General features: G+C 39.5%; 1 protein-coding gene across 1 annotated transcript; it reads left to right on the top strand.

Moving 5' to 3' along the window:
- Positions 1 to 621: 621 nt before the first annotated feature.
- Positions 622 to 19,015, top strand: tctn1 (tectonic family member 1). The gene is made up of 12 exons (XM_056467357.1): positions 622 to 1,510; positions 2,153 to 2,292; positions 4,367 to 4,469; positions 11,621 to 11,733; positions 11,852 to 11,872; positions 12,984 to 13,121; positions 13,220 to 13,345; positions 15,412 to 15,500; positions 16,873 to 17,010; positions 17,102 to 17,255; positions 17,455 to 17,586; positions 18,708 to 19,015. The coding sequence occupies exons 1-12, from the start codon at positions 1,174 to 1,176 to the stop codon at positions 18,852 to 18,854; spliced, it is 1,638 nt and encodes a 545-aa protein (XP_056323332.1). The 5' UTR covers positions 622 to 1,173; the 3' UTR covers positions 18,855 to 19,015.
- The last annotated feature ends 128 nt before the right edge of the window (positions 19,016 to 19,143 follow it).

The raw sequence follows: 19,143 nt of genomic DNA, 5'->3' as shown, positions 1-19,143 counted from the left end.
TTTTTTCCATTGCATGCGCTTTGAATCTATTCTTGACCGAGACACTTCAGTAAGATGAAACTGAATGTTGCTAACCTGCTTTGAAATTGTCTTGTACAGCAGCTGAACGTTTTAACTGTAATACTTTGATATTGTGTCTCAGTAGGGTTGTTTTCATTCATTCATTTCCCTTTGGGTTAGTTTAGGGCTGGGCGATTTGGCGTAAATCTCGATTAATTAAACATTCAAACTCGATTACGATTAATGAACGATTATTTTATTTATTTATTTTAGGTTTTTGCCCTCAGTTCACTGACAGGTTTTGTACAGTAAATATGCTCACATATTACAAATGACAGATTTCTGAATGAAGGGTGCATTGTTGATTTTAAAGTAATTGAAGGAAACACACACTAACTACTATCTATGATTATTTATTTAACATCAACGTTGAACAACTAAAATTAAAACACACATTGCCTGAAACAAACTTTTCTTATAAAACAGCGGAAATAAATAGCTTGCACTTTTGGAAACTAAATAAATTATTTTCAATGTTTTTCATATTAAAAGTAGAAAATAAGCAGTATCTCTTCTAAATAATATACTCTTGAATAACCTGTTAATAATTTTTTAAACAGTGCATTTCTCGTATCTTCTCTAAACAATTATTTTAGTGTAAATAATATTTTTAATGTAATGGAAAATATGCCATCTTAAGACATCTCTGGAGCAGCTTCCAATCATCATGGCTGCAAAGGGTCAGTATAAAAGTATAGTGGTATAGTATAGAAGTATAAAATAGACAGGGTCACGTGACTCCACGTGTAGTAGGGAAAGTAATTGAAAAATTAGATCAAGGTTCTTAATGTTGATTTCGGTTAATTTTAGATTAATCACCCAGCCCCAGGCTTAGTCCCTTTATTTCATCAGGGGTCGCCACAGCGGAATGAACCGCCAATTTATCCAGCATATGTTTTACGCAGAGGATGCCCTTCCAGCAGCAACTCAGTAATAGGAAACACCCGTACACACTCATTCATTCATTATTATTGTTGTTGTTGTCAACCGAAATTTTCAAACATATTAGCCACAATAAATATGGCTAAAACGTCCTGGATAGGAGTTCTTTTGTTTCTGCACCATCCCACAATGCATTTCACTTCCTGGATACCGCTGACGCTGTAACCAAGCATGGCGGTGAACTGTTGTCTTGTTATTCTGATATATTTGCGAACCTCGCTCTGCACCGAAGGCACGAACACAACAGAAAACACTAATATAACACTCGGAGACTCAAACCACACGTCAAATTATCGAGATGAAATCCTTAACATCACGGAGCTGGGAGTCGGTCCTAACGTTACTGCAGCAGATTTACCCGCTTCAACTGACAGGACTCCCGAATACGTGACCGGATTACCGGATCTGATCAAGTCCACGGAGAGCCCGATCCCTGATTCCCCGCCAGCCACCGCAGCGCCAGTGCCTCTTCCCGTGTCCGGTGTCCCGCCGGTCCCCGTTACCGACGGTAAGAGTGCTGAGAAACCATAGGGAGAAAGAGATCCGAGATGTCAAAACACTGAATGTCAATAGGGTAAAAAAAACCTTAAAAGATAACGGCATACTTCCACAGTTGAGTAATTACATAAGAATTGTAACAATTATTTGTAATAACGTACAAGTTTAAATACGCAAATGAGGCACTGTTTAGAGGTCAGCCCTGATGTATTCTGTATTCAGTCTGCTAACTGTTTGGGAATCTTTTTACCCTCGTTCGACATGTATAAAACTATTTTTTAATTAATTATTGAGCTCACAATAATGTACAGTGCATGTTTTCACACTTTTAACAGTTTCCTGTAGAAGCTGGAGTAACTTACTGGTAGCAGTTTGCCAGTAACTTACTGTAAATCAGCAAGAATACTGTATTTACATTTACAGCAGCATTTATCTTGCATTATGTGTATTTACAGTATTGTATATCTTTACTGTAAAATGTACAGTAATTTTCACAGTGAAACTTTAAATACAGTAACATACTGCATAACTGCCCTACAGTAATATACGGTTCATATTACAGTTAAATACTGTGTAATTTAAGAAAATCGTTTACCGTGCACTTTCAAATGTTCTAAATCATTTTTCCATTTCATCCCCATCCCTTTTAAAGATGAAGACCTGTTGTTTGCCACACCAGAAGTTCCCACTGACCAGAATGTTGACTCTGTTTTTGGCCGTTTTACGAAATACTTCTTTGGCCGTTCGAATGTGAGCAGTGCACCTGATGTGAGAAGTTCACCAGGATACGGGGTAAAGTTTGACTATGTTCGTCTCCAACATTGACTGAAGATGCCATGAAATGAGAAATCAAGAAATTATTTTTATCTTTTGACATGTGAGGCCATAAAACATCCAGAAAAAACTCCACTCTTTCTTATTACAGTTTTTTCCAACTGCTTACACGCTTTTTTAAAACAATGTCACCTTTTTTTCAAAACTCTACACACAAATGCAGACTGCCTCACATCTCCTTCAAAGAGAAGACTTTCTCTATTCTTTTTTAGAGGAATTTAGGATTTAGAAAAAGATACTACAAAGAAACTACAAATTGTAGATGGGTAACAAACTATATATTTTTTAGAGCAGAACAGCCTTTGACCTATTTATAGGCCCATACTACAGTAAAGCAGAGATTGGTTAGTGATCAGTTAAGAAATTAGTGTTTCCACATTTGAGTAGTGAGTGTGTGTGTGATCTGGTGAATACGTGTAACATTTTGATTGGTTGTGTTTGGAAAAAGAAAGCAAGCTAGATTTTTGTGTTTTAGGTAGAGCATTGTGTGTAAATTTTGAACTGTTCAGGGCTGAGAATAGCTTATGGTTTTGGAGATTTGCTGTGTAGTTTTGCATTTTGAGTGAAATGTTTCAGAAATTGTGTGACAAAAAGATTTTGTGTCTAAGCAGTTGGAAAAAAACTGTATTAAGCTCACACTGCAATATTTTAAACCCAGTTTTGAGTTTATTTATTTACTTTTGTATATGTGATACACAGTTAAATCAAAATTATTAGCCCTCAATTTTTTTTTTCTTTTTTCCATTTTCTTCTGTATCTTTTCAAATATTTCCCAAATTATATTTAACAGAGCAAGGAATTTTTCACAGTATTTCCGATAATATTCCTTCTTCTTGAGAAAGTCTTATTTTTTTATTTTGGCTAAAATAAAAGTTTTTACACTTTTTAAAGCCATTTTAAGGTCAATATTATTAGCCCACTGAAGCAATATTATTTTTCAAATATCTACAGAACAAACCATCATTATACAATGCGTAATTACTCTAACTTGCCTAATTAACATAGTTAAGCCTTTAAATGTCACTTTAAGCTGAATACTAGTATCTACAAAAATATCTAATATTTTGCAATGTGAAATGTTATTGTAATTAATACTGTGTAATATTATATCATCATGGCAAAGATAAAATAAATCAGTTATTAGAAATGAGATATTAAAACTATCATGTTTAGAAATGTGTTGAAAAAATCTCTTTGTTAAACAGAAATTGGGCAAAAAATGTACAGGAGGGCTAATAATTCTGACTTTAACTGAATGTTTGTTCAGGTTTTATAGTAATTTCAGTAACATTATTAAATAATATTCAAATGTTTGTACAATATATTTAAATGCACAGTCCAGTTTGTAAAGTAATATTTTCTGTCTTTTAGTAGATCTGTTATATGAGAGACTTACTTTGTTCAGTCAAACAAGTTGTTCTTATTGGATTGGCATTGCAAACCTTAAATAAAAGTTTATAAAATGTGTTAAGTTTGTAGTTACTGCACTCTTATTCCACATAAATCCACAGCTATTTTTTTTTTTTACAAAATTCTGCACAGAAATAGAAGAAAATAACTTACTGCTTATTAGTTTAAAAACAGCTTATTCCTAGTTCAATCTGGCTAAACAACAGGTTGTGTAATACACAACTTTTTTACATAAGATTGTGGGTAAACTCGGCCTCATATGTGCAGAAATTTACATCGGTGGGCACAGCTGTCCCATTGTTTTTTTCCGAGGCTAACTTTAACATCAGGTTTCCTATAAGAAACAACACTGAGCTATTTTTAACAGGATTATAATCAATCCACATTCTCATTTAATAATTCACTCCTTCTGTCAATGTTTTGACTTTTATTAAGCAACATATTGATTCCTACAATGCCAGAATGGTTGCTTTTGTACAGAAATGGAAAGTGTAAGAATTTCAGAGTTTAATTACAGCTATTTTTATTTTTTAGCATCACAGTTAGTATTAATGTTCTCCTGAAAAGTTATAGTTGATCCTTCTTCGTTAACAATGTTAAATTCTCTCTGTTCTTCCCTCAGTATGGAGACGTCATTCAGACAGTGAATAAGGAAGGGCAGTTGGAGTTTTTCACCTTTCCTGCCTCTGCAGGCACCGCTCACTGCTTAGACTCAAACCCTGCAGGTAGGACAAGAACATCAATGCTTTACTGAATAAAATGTTAAGTGGTAAATTAGGGCTGGGCGATATGGCAAAAATGCAATCTTGATAATTACTTTCCATATTGACTATTGATATATATTTCGATATAAGTTGTTAATACTTCCACATTTAAAAGAGTATCCCAACAATGACTGAACCCTCAAAAACTTGAGGATTAAGTGGCATAACATATTTTTGGCCGATAAATCTTTGGTGGCCGAAAATTGGGTACATCTCTAATATCAACACTCTTTTAGATTTCCTGTGTGATTGGCTCTTAGATCAATATGGAGTAAAATGTCCAGAGCTTATCATTGTTAATGACATAAATTTTATCTGGATTTGATATAATATAGTTTATCTGCCCATCCCTATGGTTAATGCAAAATGTTTTTTACTCATTGTTTTACTCATTTCTGACCTTGGACCACAGAACGAGTCTCAAGGGTTTTTAAATATTAAAATCTTAAAGCTGAATAAATAAGCTTTCTATTAATGTATAGGTTGTTAGGACAGCACAATATTTGGCCAAAATAACTACTTGGAAATGTGGTCCCACTTTATATTAGGTGGCCTTAACTAATATGTACTTACACTGAAATTATTCATTTGTTGCAATGTACTTATTGTGTAAATACATGTTTGTACATTGTAATTATGATTGATTAAGTGCATGCATGTAATTACAGTAATTTCTGTAATTACATCTTACACTGATGACCATCCCTTACACTTTACTCACACTTAAACCTGCAGTGCATTATGAACACAGTAAGTTCATTGTTTTTAATTTTTGACGCAAGTTCATAATAGTTAAGGCCACTTGATATAGTGGGAGCAAAAATCTTGAATCTGAGGGATCAAATAAATCTAAATACTGAGAAAATCACCTTTAAAATTGATTAGATTCTTTGGTACGTTTTACGGTAGGAAATTATTTTTACTGAACTTTCTAATATTGAAAAATAGATCATTTTGATGCATACAATGTCTTTTTGGCTATTCTCACAAATATATAACTTAATATATACAAATATATACATAATACACACATTTTAGGTTTCGCATACATAATCAGGATGCATTTGTTGCAAAATGGTGTTTTCATTTTCTATTTTATTTTGTTTCACGTCTATCCAGAAATAATTGCTTAAAGGATTTCTACATGAACCGAAAAACCAAAATTCCCTTGATCTTTGACATTTAGGAAGTCACTGTGCTATAAAAACATCCTGTAGATTTTCAGAAATCTTCGAGTCAGTCATAAAGTTGTTATGAAGCGGACAGGAGACAGAGGTAAGGAAACGTTAGGGTGTTTATTAAATGACAACAAGGAGCACATGAAGGATAGCCAGGAGGATCAGGAATGATGTTGGGGTCTTTTCCTCCGTGACTGGGTAACAGGAATACACGAGGATGGACAGCACACACCAGATACAGCTGACAGAGGATGACACAGACTTGGAAGGACTGGAAGACAGGACGATTCGGGTGGACCAGGAAGACTAGGAGGAATACAAAGAGAACAGGTAAGTAAAGCGTTTGTTTTAGCTGAGGATGACTACGCTGAGTGGTCGCTCAGTTGTCCGCTTTCGTCGAGACGAGCCCGGACAATGAGCGACTGGAGTGCTGTGCTTTTATCTGGTGCTCGTGAATGTGATGCAGCTGTGTGCTCATTAGAAGTCAGGTGATGGTGATCTTCGTGAGTGGGGATCGTGAGAGCCTGACCAATCCGTGACAGTACCCCCCTCCCCAGGGCCCGCTCCTGAGGGCCGACACCTCCGACGCCGTGGTGGTCTCCCTCTGCCTCTAGGCGCTGGGAACTCAGGGTGGCTCTCATGAAACTCCACCATGAGACTAGGATCGAGAATATCAGCTCTGGGAACCCATGTCCTTTCTTCGGGGCCGTACCCTTCCCAGTCCACCAGGTACTCCAACTGGCCACCACGACGTCGGGAACGCAAGATCTCCTTCACTGCGTAGACGGCTCCTTCTTCTAGGAGCAGTGGAGGAGGGGGTTCCTCTTCGTGGTCAGGCTCTGTGGAGGGAAGAACAGGATCGTGATAGGGTTTCAGGAGTGATACGTGGAATGTAGGGTGAATACGGTAGTGAGAGGGTAATTGTAGTTTGTAGGTGACGGGGTTAACCTGTTCCACGATGGTGAAGGGACCAACAAATCGGGGGCTTAACTTGCGAGAGGGCAGTCGCATGCGTATGTCCCGGGTGGATAGCCACACCTTTTGTCCGGGTGTGTATCTGGGTTCTTCAGACCTTCTTCTATCGGCGGTTACCTTGCTTCGACGGACTGCCCTCTGCAGATGTTGATGAGCCTCGTCCCAGACTCTCTCGCTCTCCCGGAACCAGTGATCCACTGCGGGGACATCAGATGGTTCGCCATCCCAGGGAAAGAGCGGTGGTTGGAAGCCCAGGACGCACTGGAATGGCGTGAGTCCGGTGGAGGGTTGCCGCAGTGAATTTTGGGCATATTCTGCCCAGCCCAAATACTGGCTCCAGGAGCTCTGGTGACCACTGCAGAAGGTCCTCAGGAACCGTCCCACCTCCTGAATCTTCCTCTCTGTCTGCCCGTTGGTTTGGGGATGATATCCAGAAGAGAGGCTGACGGCCACACCTAGGAGCTTGAAGAAGGCTTTCCATAGACGTGAGATGAACTGTGGACCTCTGTCCGACACAATATCTTCTGGAATACCAAATGACCTGAAGACTTGATTAAAGATATTGTCGGCTGTTTCAAAGGCTGTGGGAAGACCTTTCAGAGGGATTAGTTTGACAAACTTTGAGAATCTATCTACGATGACTAGAATACAGGTATTACCTTCTGACGAGGGGAGGTCAGTGATAAAGTCCACTCCTAGGTGTGACCAGGGACGGTTCGGAATCGGCAAGGGATGGAGCTTTCCAGCGGGTAGATGACGTGGGCTCTTGGATTGGGCACAGTCCTTACAGCCCTGAACATATTGCCTCACATCCCTTGCCATGTTTGGCCACCAGAATCGTTGGGATACTAGCGAGAGAGTATTGTTGATCCCTGGATGTCCAGTGCCTAGCGAGGTATGTAAGGAGTGGATCAGATCTACCCGGTGTTCAGGTGGTATGAACTGCCGATGAGGAGGGCATCCCGGCGGAGCAGGGGCTTCCGGAGTGGCAACGACTGGAGGAGCGTTCCAGGTGATCGGACAAATGGAGATGTGTTCGGGAAGAATCTTCGTTGGGAGTTCTTCATGATCGTGATGCTCGTGTAAACGAGAGAGAGCGTCTGCTCTTAGATTCTTGGGTCCTGGACGATAGGAAATGGAGAAATCAAAACGTGAGAAGAAAAGTGACCATCTGGCTTGACGTGGACATAGTCTCTTGGCCTCTTTGATATATTGGAGGTTTTTGTGATCTGTGATCACCTGGAACGGATGTTTGGCTCCCTCCAACCAGTGACGCCACTCCTCCAAGGCTAGCTTGATTGCTAGAAGCTCCCTGTCTCCTATGCTGTAATTCTGCTCCGCCGGGCTCAACTTCCGAGAGAAATAGGCACAGGGATGCAGTCGGGGCGGTGTATCATGATGTTGGGATAATACTGCCCCGACGCCGGTGGTGGATGCGTCCACTTCCACCACGAAAGGAAGATTTGGGTCAGGATGAGTCAGGAGTGGGGCCCTTGTGAACTCCTTCTTAAGAAGGCGGAAGGCTGCGGCTGCTTCTTTGGTCCACTCCAGTCCTTTGGGTTTACCCTTGAGGAGATTAGTGAGAGGTGATGTAATCCTGCTGTAGTCCTTGATAAACCGTCTATAAAAGTTAGCAAACCCAAGAAACCTCTGGAGCTCCTTAATGGAAGTGGGTTCTGACCAGGATAGAACAGCCTCAATTTTCTTCCCATCCATACGTATACCGGTTTGGTCAATGATGTATCCCAAGAAATGAATCGACTTCTGGTGGAATGAGCATTTCTCCGCTTTGAGGTAGAGGTGATGTTCTCTCAATGTGTGTAGGACCTCCGCAACGTGTTGGCGATGTTCGGCCTCACTCCGGGAGTAAATGAGGATGTCATCTATGTACACTATTACAAAGTGGTGAAGAAACTCCCGGAGGACTTCATGAATGAAGTTTTGGAATACGGAGGGGGGCGTTGACCAGACCGTAAGGCATGACCTCATATTCATAGTGGCCAGTAGGGGTCACGAATGCTGTCTTCCATTGGTCCCCCTCACGTATTCTTATCAGATTATACGCGCTGCGGAGGTCCAATTTAGTGAAGACTTTAGCTTCTCGGAACTGTTCCAAAGCGGCTGGTACCAGAGGAAGGGGATATCGGTATTTTACTGTACCGTTATTTAGGACCCTGTAGTCGATGCATGGACGCAGCCCTCCGTCCTTCTTGGCCACAAAGAAGAAGCTTGAGGCGGCTGGTGATTTTGAGTGACGTATGTACCCCTGACTCAGAGCCTCCCTTATGTAATCTTCCATTGCCTGATTCTCTGGAAGCGAGAGCGGGTAGATCCTACCTCTTGGCAACTGGGCATCTGGAACTAGGTCGATCGCGCAGTCCCATGGCCGATGCGGCGGTAGCTGGGAAGCTCTCTTGGGGCAGAAGACATCATGAAAGGAGCTGTACTCCTTAGGAATGTGGATAGACTGCTTCTCAGGAGGACTCTCGACCGATGTTGTAAACAAAGAAATGGGGGTTCCGACCTTGAAGAGGGAGATTTGGAAAACAGGTAGGTGTACATCCAGATCCCCATTTCTTTATCTCTCCTGTGCCCCAAGAGATGATGGGATCGTGCTTCACCAGCCACGGGCGCCCTAGAATGATGTCCATATTTGCACCCTCCAGAACCAGAAATTGAATCCTCTCTTGATGTAACAACCCCACTTGAAGAAGGATGTCTTCGCATTGTCGATGGATACGGGTCGAAGATCGAGTGCACTGGGTTATCGGTTGTATCTGGTATATATGCGAGGACGCCTCAGTACGTAGGTGGAGTTGACGACAGAGGGATTGGGAGATGAAGTTCCCTGCTGACCCGGAGTCGATGAGGGCTGTGACAAGGAGAGAAATAGAGGCAGTAGTTATTTGTACGGTGGTAGTAAGTGGTTTACATTGTTCAATATTCGTACTGAATACACTCACTGAAGTCCGAATGGGACGAAGGGGACACTCCATACGGGTGTGTCCACTGACACCGCAGTATAGACACAGACCCCGGGTCAGCCTCCTCTGTCGTTCCGCTGATGTCAGTCTTCCAGACTCTATTATCATGGGTTCTGGTTCTGGAGAGGCTGTTGACTCAGGCGATTGGAGGAGTGCAGACGAGGGGGTGATGGTGTCCTGTTGATAGGAACGGAGACGATCGGAACATCGGAGAGAATGTTGGATGAATCGCTCCAGACCCATAGTATCATCTAATGTGGCCAGCTGGATTCGGAGAGTGGGTTCCAAGCCGAGCCGGTACGTGGTCAACAACGATCTCTCATTCCATCCACTTGCAGCTGCTAGAGTGCGAAACCGGAGAGCATATTCCTGTGTAGATAGAGTACCTTGCTTTAGATGATACAGCTGCTCTCCAGCGGCTACTTCCCCATCAGAACGTCCAAACACCTCTTTGAAATACTCCGTGAAGGTAGTGATGGAATTCATGACCGGCCCGGCTTGGTTCCAGATCGTCTCAGCCCATTTAAGTGCAGGCCCAGAGAGTAGTGATACGATGTAGGCGATCTTTGACTTATCTGTGGGATATAGAGAAGGTTGCATTTCGAATATGAGGGAACATTGTAACAGAAAACCATTGCACTCCCCCGCTCCGCCTGAGTAGGGCGCTGGTCGGGCCATGGGACTGGAAGGAAGGGCCGAAGAAGAAACTGTGGAGGCGGAAGTGCTCGGTGCTGGTGGTGCGTTGGAAAGTGGAGCTGGTGGCTGTAGAATCCGCTTCAACTGGTCCACCAGCTCTTGAAAGTGATCGGGGGTGCTCATGTTGTCGTCGTTAAAGGTCCGGGCTTCTGTTATGAAGCGGACAGGAGACAGAGGTAAGGAAACGTTAGGGTGTTTATTAAATGACAACAAGGAGCACATGAAGGATAGCCAGGAGGATCAGGAATGATGTTGGGGTCTTTTCCTCCGTGACTGGGTAACAGGAATACACGAGGATGGACAGCACACACCAGATACAGCTGACAGAGGATGACACAGACTTGGAAGGACTGGAAGACAGGACGATTCGGGTGGACCAGGAAGACTAGGAGGAATACAAAGAGAACAGGTAAGTAAAGCGTTTGTTTTAGCTGAGGATGACTACGCTGAGTGGTCGCTCAGTTGTCCGCTTTCGTCGAGACGAGCCCGGACAATGAGCGACTGGAGTGCTGTGCTTTTATCTGGTGCTCGTGAATGTGATGCAGCTGTGTGCTCATTAGAAGTCAGGTGATGGTGATCTTCGTGAGTGGGGATCGTGAGAGCCTGACCAATCCGTGACAAAAGTGGCTTAAATTGAAGACTGCTAAAATGACCGGTTGTGGAATATCCCACTTATTTACATAACAATGTAGCTACACTTCATCTCCACTGAAAACCAAAAAAACTCCTGATTCTACATCGATCATTGTATGTTTAGCTCCGCCCATCATTTTACATATTAAGTAAATAACAAGAGAGGCAAATACGTGTCTACATAGATCACCAAGTGATCTAGTGATCTGTGAAGTCAAGACACTGTACTGAACCTGGTTGTGAAAAAATACAGTATTTGCATTATGTTCTGTCTGCCTTCAAATTAGAAAATAGTTTTATTTTATAAAGTTCCTCAGGGAGTCTGTAAGTATTTGGCAACTTAATCAATTCACTTTGCTTTCAGTTACAAACAATAATTTTTTTAAAGAAGTTTCCAACTAAAGACAATGCTATTTGCTATGTCAACTATATTGGATCCAAACAACTCTCAGCGTGGACTGAAGGCCAAAAAGAAGTTTTCAAATGCATCCAAATTAATGTCAATATATATATTTCATAGCAACAGTAAAATTTAGGTTAGAGGTTTGTTCATATGTGTTTTGTGAGTCTTTCCTGTTGAGTTTGATCCATATGCACAAGACTAGAAAATATGTGTTGCTAAAAACAGTATTCTTTTATTGTACAGGTTTTCTGAAGGAGCAGACAAGCAGATGTATGAGGAGCTTTGATTTGGCACGTGATTGTACAACTCTAGGAACTCTGGGCTTGGGAAATTACCTTAATTTCAGCATTCGTTCTGTAAGTTCACATTTTCATTTTCAAAACTAAATTTTACAGGCTTTATTGAACATTTTGATTCTTTTTTTTTGTCAATTTGTTGTTTAATAACTTAAAAGAATGTTGCTTTTCTCTCTAGGGAAAGATCCAGGAAGCTAAAGTAAGCTTTTTTTTGTCAATCAATTTTTATATACAGTTGAAGTCAGAATTATTAGCCCACCTTTGAATTTTTTTTCTTTTTTTAAATATTTCCTAAATGATGTTTAACAGAGCAAGGAAATGTTCACAGTATGTCTGATAATATTTTTTCTTCTGGAGAAAGTCTTATTTGTTTTATTTCGGCTAGAATAAAAGCAGTTTTTAATTTTTTATGAACCATTTTAAGGTCAAAATTATTAGCCCCTTTAAGCTAATTTTTTTCCGACAATCTACAGAACAAACTATCGTTATACAAAAACTTGTCTAATTACCCTAACCTGCCTAGTTAACCTAATTAACCCAGTTAAGCCTTTAAATATCTAGTCAAATATTATTTACTGTCATCATAAATCATAAATCGGTTATTAGAAATGAGTTATTAAAACTATTATATTTAGAAATGTGTTGAAGAAATCTTTTCTCCATTAAACAGAAATTGGGGACAAAATAAACAGGAAGTTCTGATAATTCTGGGGGCTAATAATTCTGACTTCAACTGTATGATCTTTTTATTCTTATAATATAGAATTTTCTAATTCTGGCTTTAAAGGGACGATGAATCAGTTATTTTTGAATGCTTGATTATGAATATGCACTGTAACATGTTCATATTTAATTTTAAAATATTTTTCTTTTATACTTTTTTCATATTTAGCCTTTTTTTCCCCATATTTTACATACATTACCTTTTAGTCTACACCTCTGCTTTCATCCCTCAGAAATGTATAATGATTGATCAGCTGGCCCAGTGTGTTCTGATTCACTTATCACCTAGTACACTCAAAACATCACATCTGGAGTTGGAGATTATGTAAATTTCAGGGAGCCCCATATTACAAACTCAGGAATAACCTAGTTGTAATTCCTACAAACCAGCTGACCAATCAGATCCATGCATTTCTGAGGGAGCAGACTAACTAAATCATCTCAGTTTGTATTAAACTTTGAGCATCGTAAATTTGCAAATGTTGTTTATGCTCAAACAGCAACATTACACAAGAACTAAAGTTAAAAGAGTGAAATCTTAATCGACGAGTGCTTTAATTAGATCTACTTTCTGTCTATAACCTGAGGTCATTGCTGTGGAAGTTGCAGCCATTACCCTTCAGTCTTTGGAGGGCACACAGATGCCAGTGGACCCGGCTGACAGTGGCAGCTATTTCCCCGTGCTCCTGCAGTCTGGTGACGTCTGCAATAATGTTGTACAGCAGGTGTGCACATGATGCAACTATTACTAGTGATTCAGAAATATGACCAAAGTACTAGGAATGAAAAGTTGTTCTATTCTAAAATCTAACTATTTTCTCAGGTTAAATACACGTTTGTGTACAATAAAGCAGGGGAAATCCTAAATGTGATGGCAGCATTTTTGCTGGGAGCTGTTAAAAATGTCATGGTGCCCATTCAGCAAGAGTTCCAGATTATGTTTTTACAGGTATTTAATTCTACCTAATTTTTCTAAATTTGTATTAATTATTCAACATATAGAATTGTTTTTGTTTATGTACAGTTGAAGTCAGAATTATTAGCCACCCTGTTTGTTTTTTTCCCCAATTTCTATTTAATGGAGAGAAGATTTCTTCAACACTTTTCTAAACATAATAGTTTTAATAACTCATCTCTAATAACTGATTTATTTTATCTTTGCCATGATGACAGTAAATAATATTTGACTAGATATTTTTTAAGACATTCCTATACAGCGTAGAGTGACATTTAAAGACTTAACTAGGTTAATTAGGTTAACTAGGCAGGATAGGGTAATTAGGCAAGTTACTGTATGATGATGGTTTGTTCTGTAGACTATTGAAAAAAATATATAGCTTAAAGGGGCTAATAATTTTGACCTTAAAATGATGTTTAAAAAATTAATAACTGCTTTTATTCTAGCTGAAATAACACAAATAAGACTTTCTTCAGAAGAAAAAATATTATCAGACATACTGTGAAAATTTCCTTGCTCTGTTAAACATAATTTGGGAAATATTTAAAAAAGAAAAACAAATTCAAAAGGGGGTTAATAATTCTGACTTCAACTGTATATATGTATATGTGTGTGTGTGTGTTATTAAAAGTTAAAGAGCCCCTATTATGGGTTTTTGAACATGACCTTCCATTCAATGTGCAACACAGCTCTAGGTGAGTGGAAACCTGCAGCTGAAGGTTAAATCTGAAAATGCACTTTGTTTAAAAATATCGGTTAAAAGATAAAAGAGTCGACGGTTAAATGATTCGCCGTTCATGCGATTACTTTGTCTGTTTATATCGACACGAAACAATACCAAATATGAACTGCTGAATTCTGTAAAACGTGAACGTGCCTTTCCCTTCAGACACTAGTGGAGTTTGAGGGATCATGGTATTAATCATGACGCGAAGATTACTATCACTGAGAGATGGACAGGTATGCGGCTCTGGGGAATAAAGAGTAAACTTCATTTTCACAACAACACTGCAGTATAGCCAACTGTGTGTTGTGTTTGTTCCTGTCATTTTCTGATAATTGATACAGTAACCTACGCTGCAGCGTGGGATTCACCAGCCATTTGTTACTAAAGGAAGGATCAGCAAAGAGTACTAATGTATGGGACTGTTACACAGTTTGTATGGACCAGTTTCTTCTTCCTACATAACATGTAAGTGCAATTACAATTGTTGCCTCGTTTTCTGTAGTTTGCAAAATATGTATTTAATTGTGTGTCGCAAGTTGTAATCGCTCCACATGGCTTGTAATCACAAATCTGTTAGAGATCAGTGCTTGTACTGTATCTCTTAGGTTAAATCTGTATGGGCTATGCACATATCGCGTTCAAAACCATGTTGAAAACGTGACGCGTGCTTCTTCTTTTACCGCTTTAAATGCATTTTGTGCTCGCGATATCCTGTTGTTTGTTGCTATTTCCACCATCAGCTGTTCCTCACACTCGCAGCGCGGTCAATTTTCAAAATACTTCAACTTTTGCTGCGGTGTGGAATAATACTGAACGTGTGTCATTGTTATTACTTGGGGTTAGGGTTAGGAATAGAGTAATATGCTGGTGTTTAACCCCGTTGCTTTAATGCATTCGTGCATTGAGCTCACACATATACTCTGTACTCTGAGTACTTCTTAAGTGTGCTCAGCGTTTCTCTCCATCTTGTGGTAAACGCAATTGACCAATCACAACAGACTGGGTCATTGGAACATTCAGCTTTTAAGGCAACAGGTTTAATCATTCTTTAAAGTAACTAATCGCTTTTTCCAGTGTATTTTCATGAAATAATATAAATAGTTTTGTGTCTATTTTTTAAATGTACTACTCTAAATATTTTATTTTGCTTCATTTTATTTGTGTATATTTTTGTTATTTTTATAGTTTTGTGGTTCCTTATTCTCTTGAAATATTTATTCAGAATGTATTTTACTTTTTTTTGTTTGTTGTTTGTTGTTTAGATTTTTATTTTAATGTATTTTAAAGCCTTATAAAAAGAGATAATAGTTGTATGTCCATGCTTTTACAGGTGAATTCTCAGACAACAGGGTTGAAATACAGTGGCAATCCTGGCTATGTATTGGGGCGTCCTCTTGTGGCCGGAACAAGAACGGCAAAATATCCTTTATTAGAAACTGTGGACAGATGGCTCTTTTGTAACGAAACGATTATGCCAACCATTTTTCATCAGCACAGAATATAAGTAATCTATTTCCAAGTTTTGAAAATACCCCATATGTTGAGTATATGGCAACATGTTAATAGTTAATGTCAGTAATTCACAATATAAAAATGATGTCCTTCTTATAATTTATAAGACATAGTGTTAAGGATAAAAACACAATTCCCTGATTGTTCGCTCTATGAAAGAAATCAGGACAAAGCAGGACCGTAGACAGGGGTGGTTCGGGTGCTTTGAAAGACCCACTCCTCACCGACAAAGGTCCAGAATTTGTCCCATACATGAGCTCATTTGTGCTGTTTTGACTGCTATGCCATAATAAATTGGAAAAAAAAAATACATATGAGTGACGCAGTGGCTCAGTAGGTAGTGCTGGTTCGAGCCTCGGCTGGGTCAGTTGGCGTTTCTGTGTGGAGTTTGCATGTTCTCCCTGCGTTCGCGTGGGTTTCCTCCGGGTGCTCCGGTTTCCCCCACAGTCCTAAGACATGTGCTATAGGTGAATTGGGTAGGCTAAATTGTCCGTAGTGAATGAGTGTGAATGAGTGTGTATGGATGTTTCCCAGAGATGGGTTGCAGCTGGAAGGGCAATCGCTGTGTAAAACACGTGCTGGATAAGTTGGCGGTTCTTTCCGCTGTGGCGACCCCGGATTAATAAAGGGACTAGGCCGAAAGGAAAATGAATGAATGAATAAAATACATATGAAAATAACCTATCAATTAAGGCTTTAAGACCAAGTGGAATCCTGTGTCAGCTGTTGCTTCGGTGTGACTTCCCAAATTCGGCATCCCAAATTCTGACTGAGGACAGTTGAATGTGCTGGCTAGTTTGTTATTTGCCTAATAAATGACAATAGACTAGTTTTTAATTTAAAACTTTAACAGATCCCTATTTTTTTTCTAATGAGATATAAAGTGATAAATTTGTATTTAAAAAATTAGTAAGCAATCGATTTAATATTTCTTTATTGTAAAATCTTTAGCAAATATTGGTACATTAAAAAGTTTGGTTGTAATGACCATCTGACAAATTAATCCAGCTAAATATAGTGCTTGAAATGTCACTAAAATGCAGTATTTAAATCCCATAATTAAATAGAACATGAGGAGAATAACTGCAAAAAAGGTCCACTTTTTAAGAAAACTGAACCACCCTTTCCACCAGGCTGGCTACGGGCCTGCATAGTTTTCATATTTAAAAAAGGTGTGCAAATGTTTTCAATATCATAACAGTTTTTAGCAAATCCATGCAAATGCTGCCATGCACCTGCCAATCCAGCTTTGTGGCACAGTCCTTGACTTCTGTTTTACTGGGATAGTTCAGTTTGTAGACCCAAAAGGATCCCTCACTACCCTCCAAACATCTGTGGATCAGGATTGCCTGCGTGGCTCGTCCAGACGCTCGCCTGTCTTGTTTGGGATTGACACAGTATCAGGCTGCACCTTGAAGTAAGAAGCAACTGTAATAATATTTTATGTTTTTGTGAACTAGACAAGCTTTGTCCAACAATTTTGATATTGTTTGTCTTTCCTCCTTTAGGCTTTCCGATGGAGTTAATTGTTCTCTAGTATCAGAAGTCATTTTATGGGCAGTAAAAGGTCAGAGTTTCCCCGATCATGTGGCTTCCTTTGGGAATTCCTTGCCTCAAAATCCTTTGGACTGGGTGCCAATCCAAAACCAAACCATATCATCGGTAAACAGCCTACTTAGTGTTATTTTAATGTGTTTAGAGGAAAACCGATGCTGCAGTCGTGCGGTGTTTCTTGAAAGAGAAGTGTTTATGCGAGGGGAAATGTTGACATGAAACCTCAGCCGTCAGTCACTGATGATGCAATTCTGATTTGTAAACCAGTGTTTATTCTCTTGCTTCAACATTTTTCTGGTTTACCAAGGGGGCTCAAGCTTGCAGCATACCACTGTCTTATCATCTCGAAGTAAAATGGACCAAGTATGGAGCCCTGCTGAACCCCCAAGCTCAGATCGTGAGCATCATGGAAACAATCATTACAAACACCAGTAGTTTGGTGAGTTTAACACATTGGAACATTTTAATAAATTTCAGCCATTATATAATTTATTTGGGCGTCACAGTGGGTAGCACAATCGCCTCCCAGCAGAAAGGTCGCTGGTTCGAACTTCGGCTGGGTCAGTTGGCATTTCACTGTTGAGTTTGCATGTTCTCCCTGTGTTCACGTGGGTTTCCTCCAGGTGCTCCGGTTTCCCCCACAGTCCAAACACATGCGCTATAGATGAATTGAATAAGCTAAATTGTCTGTAGTGTATCGGTGCACCCCAAATCGTATACTTATGCACTATTCTATGCCATTTTGTATATAAATAGTGTAAGTAGCGCATTCACACTGAAAACTCTAAAAATAGTAAGTGTACTTGAATTACCCGGATGATGCACTCATTCAGCCGGTATAATGAAGTGTGTAATGATGGACACTTCACGCACTCAACCACCGCAGCTTTGCTCACGAAGCAAAAAGGGGCGGAGCTATCGGGCGCACATGTTGGATAACTTTATTTATTTTGGATGGTGAAAGCAAAATTGTCCTACGAGAGTGATTATAGCGCCTCCCGATGGTGAATGCGGTTATACTCATGGCAGGTATTATTTGATAGTTTGGTCATTTATTTCACTAATTTGGCAACCATTAAACGTCATCAGGGAAACGGTTTGAATTTCCACTTAGTAAAAGAACATTAGTGTTCCATTCGGGACGACACTACATACATTTACTGTGCTGTTGAGTGTGTAAGTGCATAAGTACATAGTGCATAGTGTATAGTGTGCCATTTGGGACGCAGCATATGAGTGTGTATGGATGTTTCCCAATGATGGGTTGCAGCTGAAAGGGCATCCGCTGCGTAAAACATATGCTGTATAAGTTGGTGGTTCATTTCGCTGTTGCGACCCCAGATTAATAAAGGGACTAAGCCGAAGAAAAAAATGAGTGAATATATTTTATTTAGTAAACAAGTTATTACGATTAAAATGTTTTAACAATATATTAGATGCCCATGAAATGTTTTAACCTATGTATCTTTAAGGAAGGCTTATTTTTCTTCTCTACCTCAAATACATAGCTTGATATTCTAATTTGTAGGTCTTTCATAAACAGAATTTTTCTTTGTTTAGGCCTTCATTACAAGTGCTGGTGGTCTTCTGTCTGTCACAAGCTCAGTGAGTTTCGTTGATGTGTCTGCCTCTGCAACCCCAGGATTCAAAGTTCCTCCTACAATCGATGCTAAACTACCATTTGACTTTTTCTTTCCATTTGTATAACGGAGCTTGTCTTTTGGCAACACTATGAATGGAGGACCACTGGTTTTGTGTTTCTCTGTCCATCCTCCGGTCATTTTTGTGGTTAATTATGCCTAATTTGCAGGTGTATATAGCGTTTATTTATTGTCTACTGTATATAATGCACTGATTCTCAATTTTACCTAAATAAATTAATACTTTTATATATACACAAGTGTATCTGTGTACAATTCAATTTATAACAAATATACTGTATGCACAAATCTTCCACATGTTAGAGTTTGGCTGTAGTTTTTGTGGTGTGAAAATG

This window comes from Danio aesculapii, chromosome 10, assembly GCF_903798145.1.
Source record: "Danio aesculapii chromosome 10, fDanAes4.1, whole genome shotgun sequence".
Taxonomy (NCBI): domain Eukaryota; kingdom Metazoa; phylum Chordata; class Actinopteri; order Cypriniformes; family Danionidae; genus Danio; species Danio aesculapii.
This window is presented reverse-complemented; position numbering and strand designations above follow the sequence as displayed.

Coding starts and splice junctions, on each gene's coding strand:
- tctn1 (XM_056467357.1), top strand. CDS start 1,174: ATGGCGGTGAACTGTTGTCTTGTTATTCTGATATATTTGCGAACCTCG. Junction 2,293..4,366: donor GAAGTTCACCAGGATACGGG/GTAAAGTTTGAC, acceptor TTCTTCCCTCAG/TATGGAGACGTCATTCAGAC. Junction 15,501..16,872: donor GCCGGAACAAGAACGGCAAA/ATATCCTTTATT, acceptor CTTCTGTTTTAC/TGGGATAGTTCAGTTTGTAG.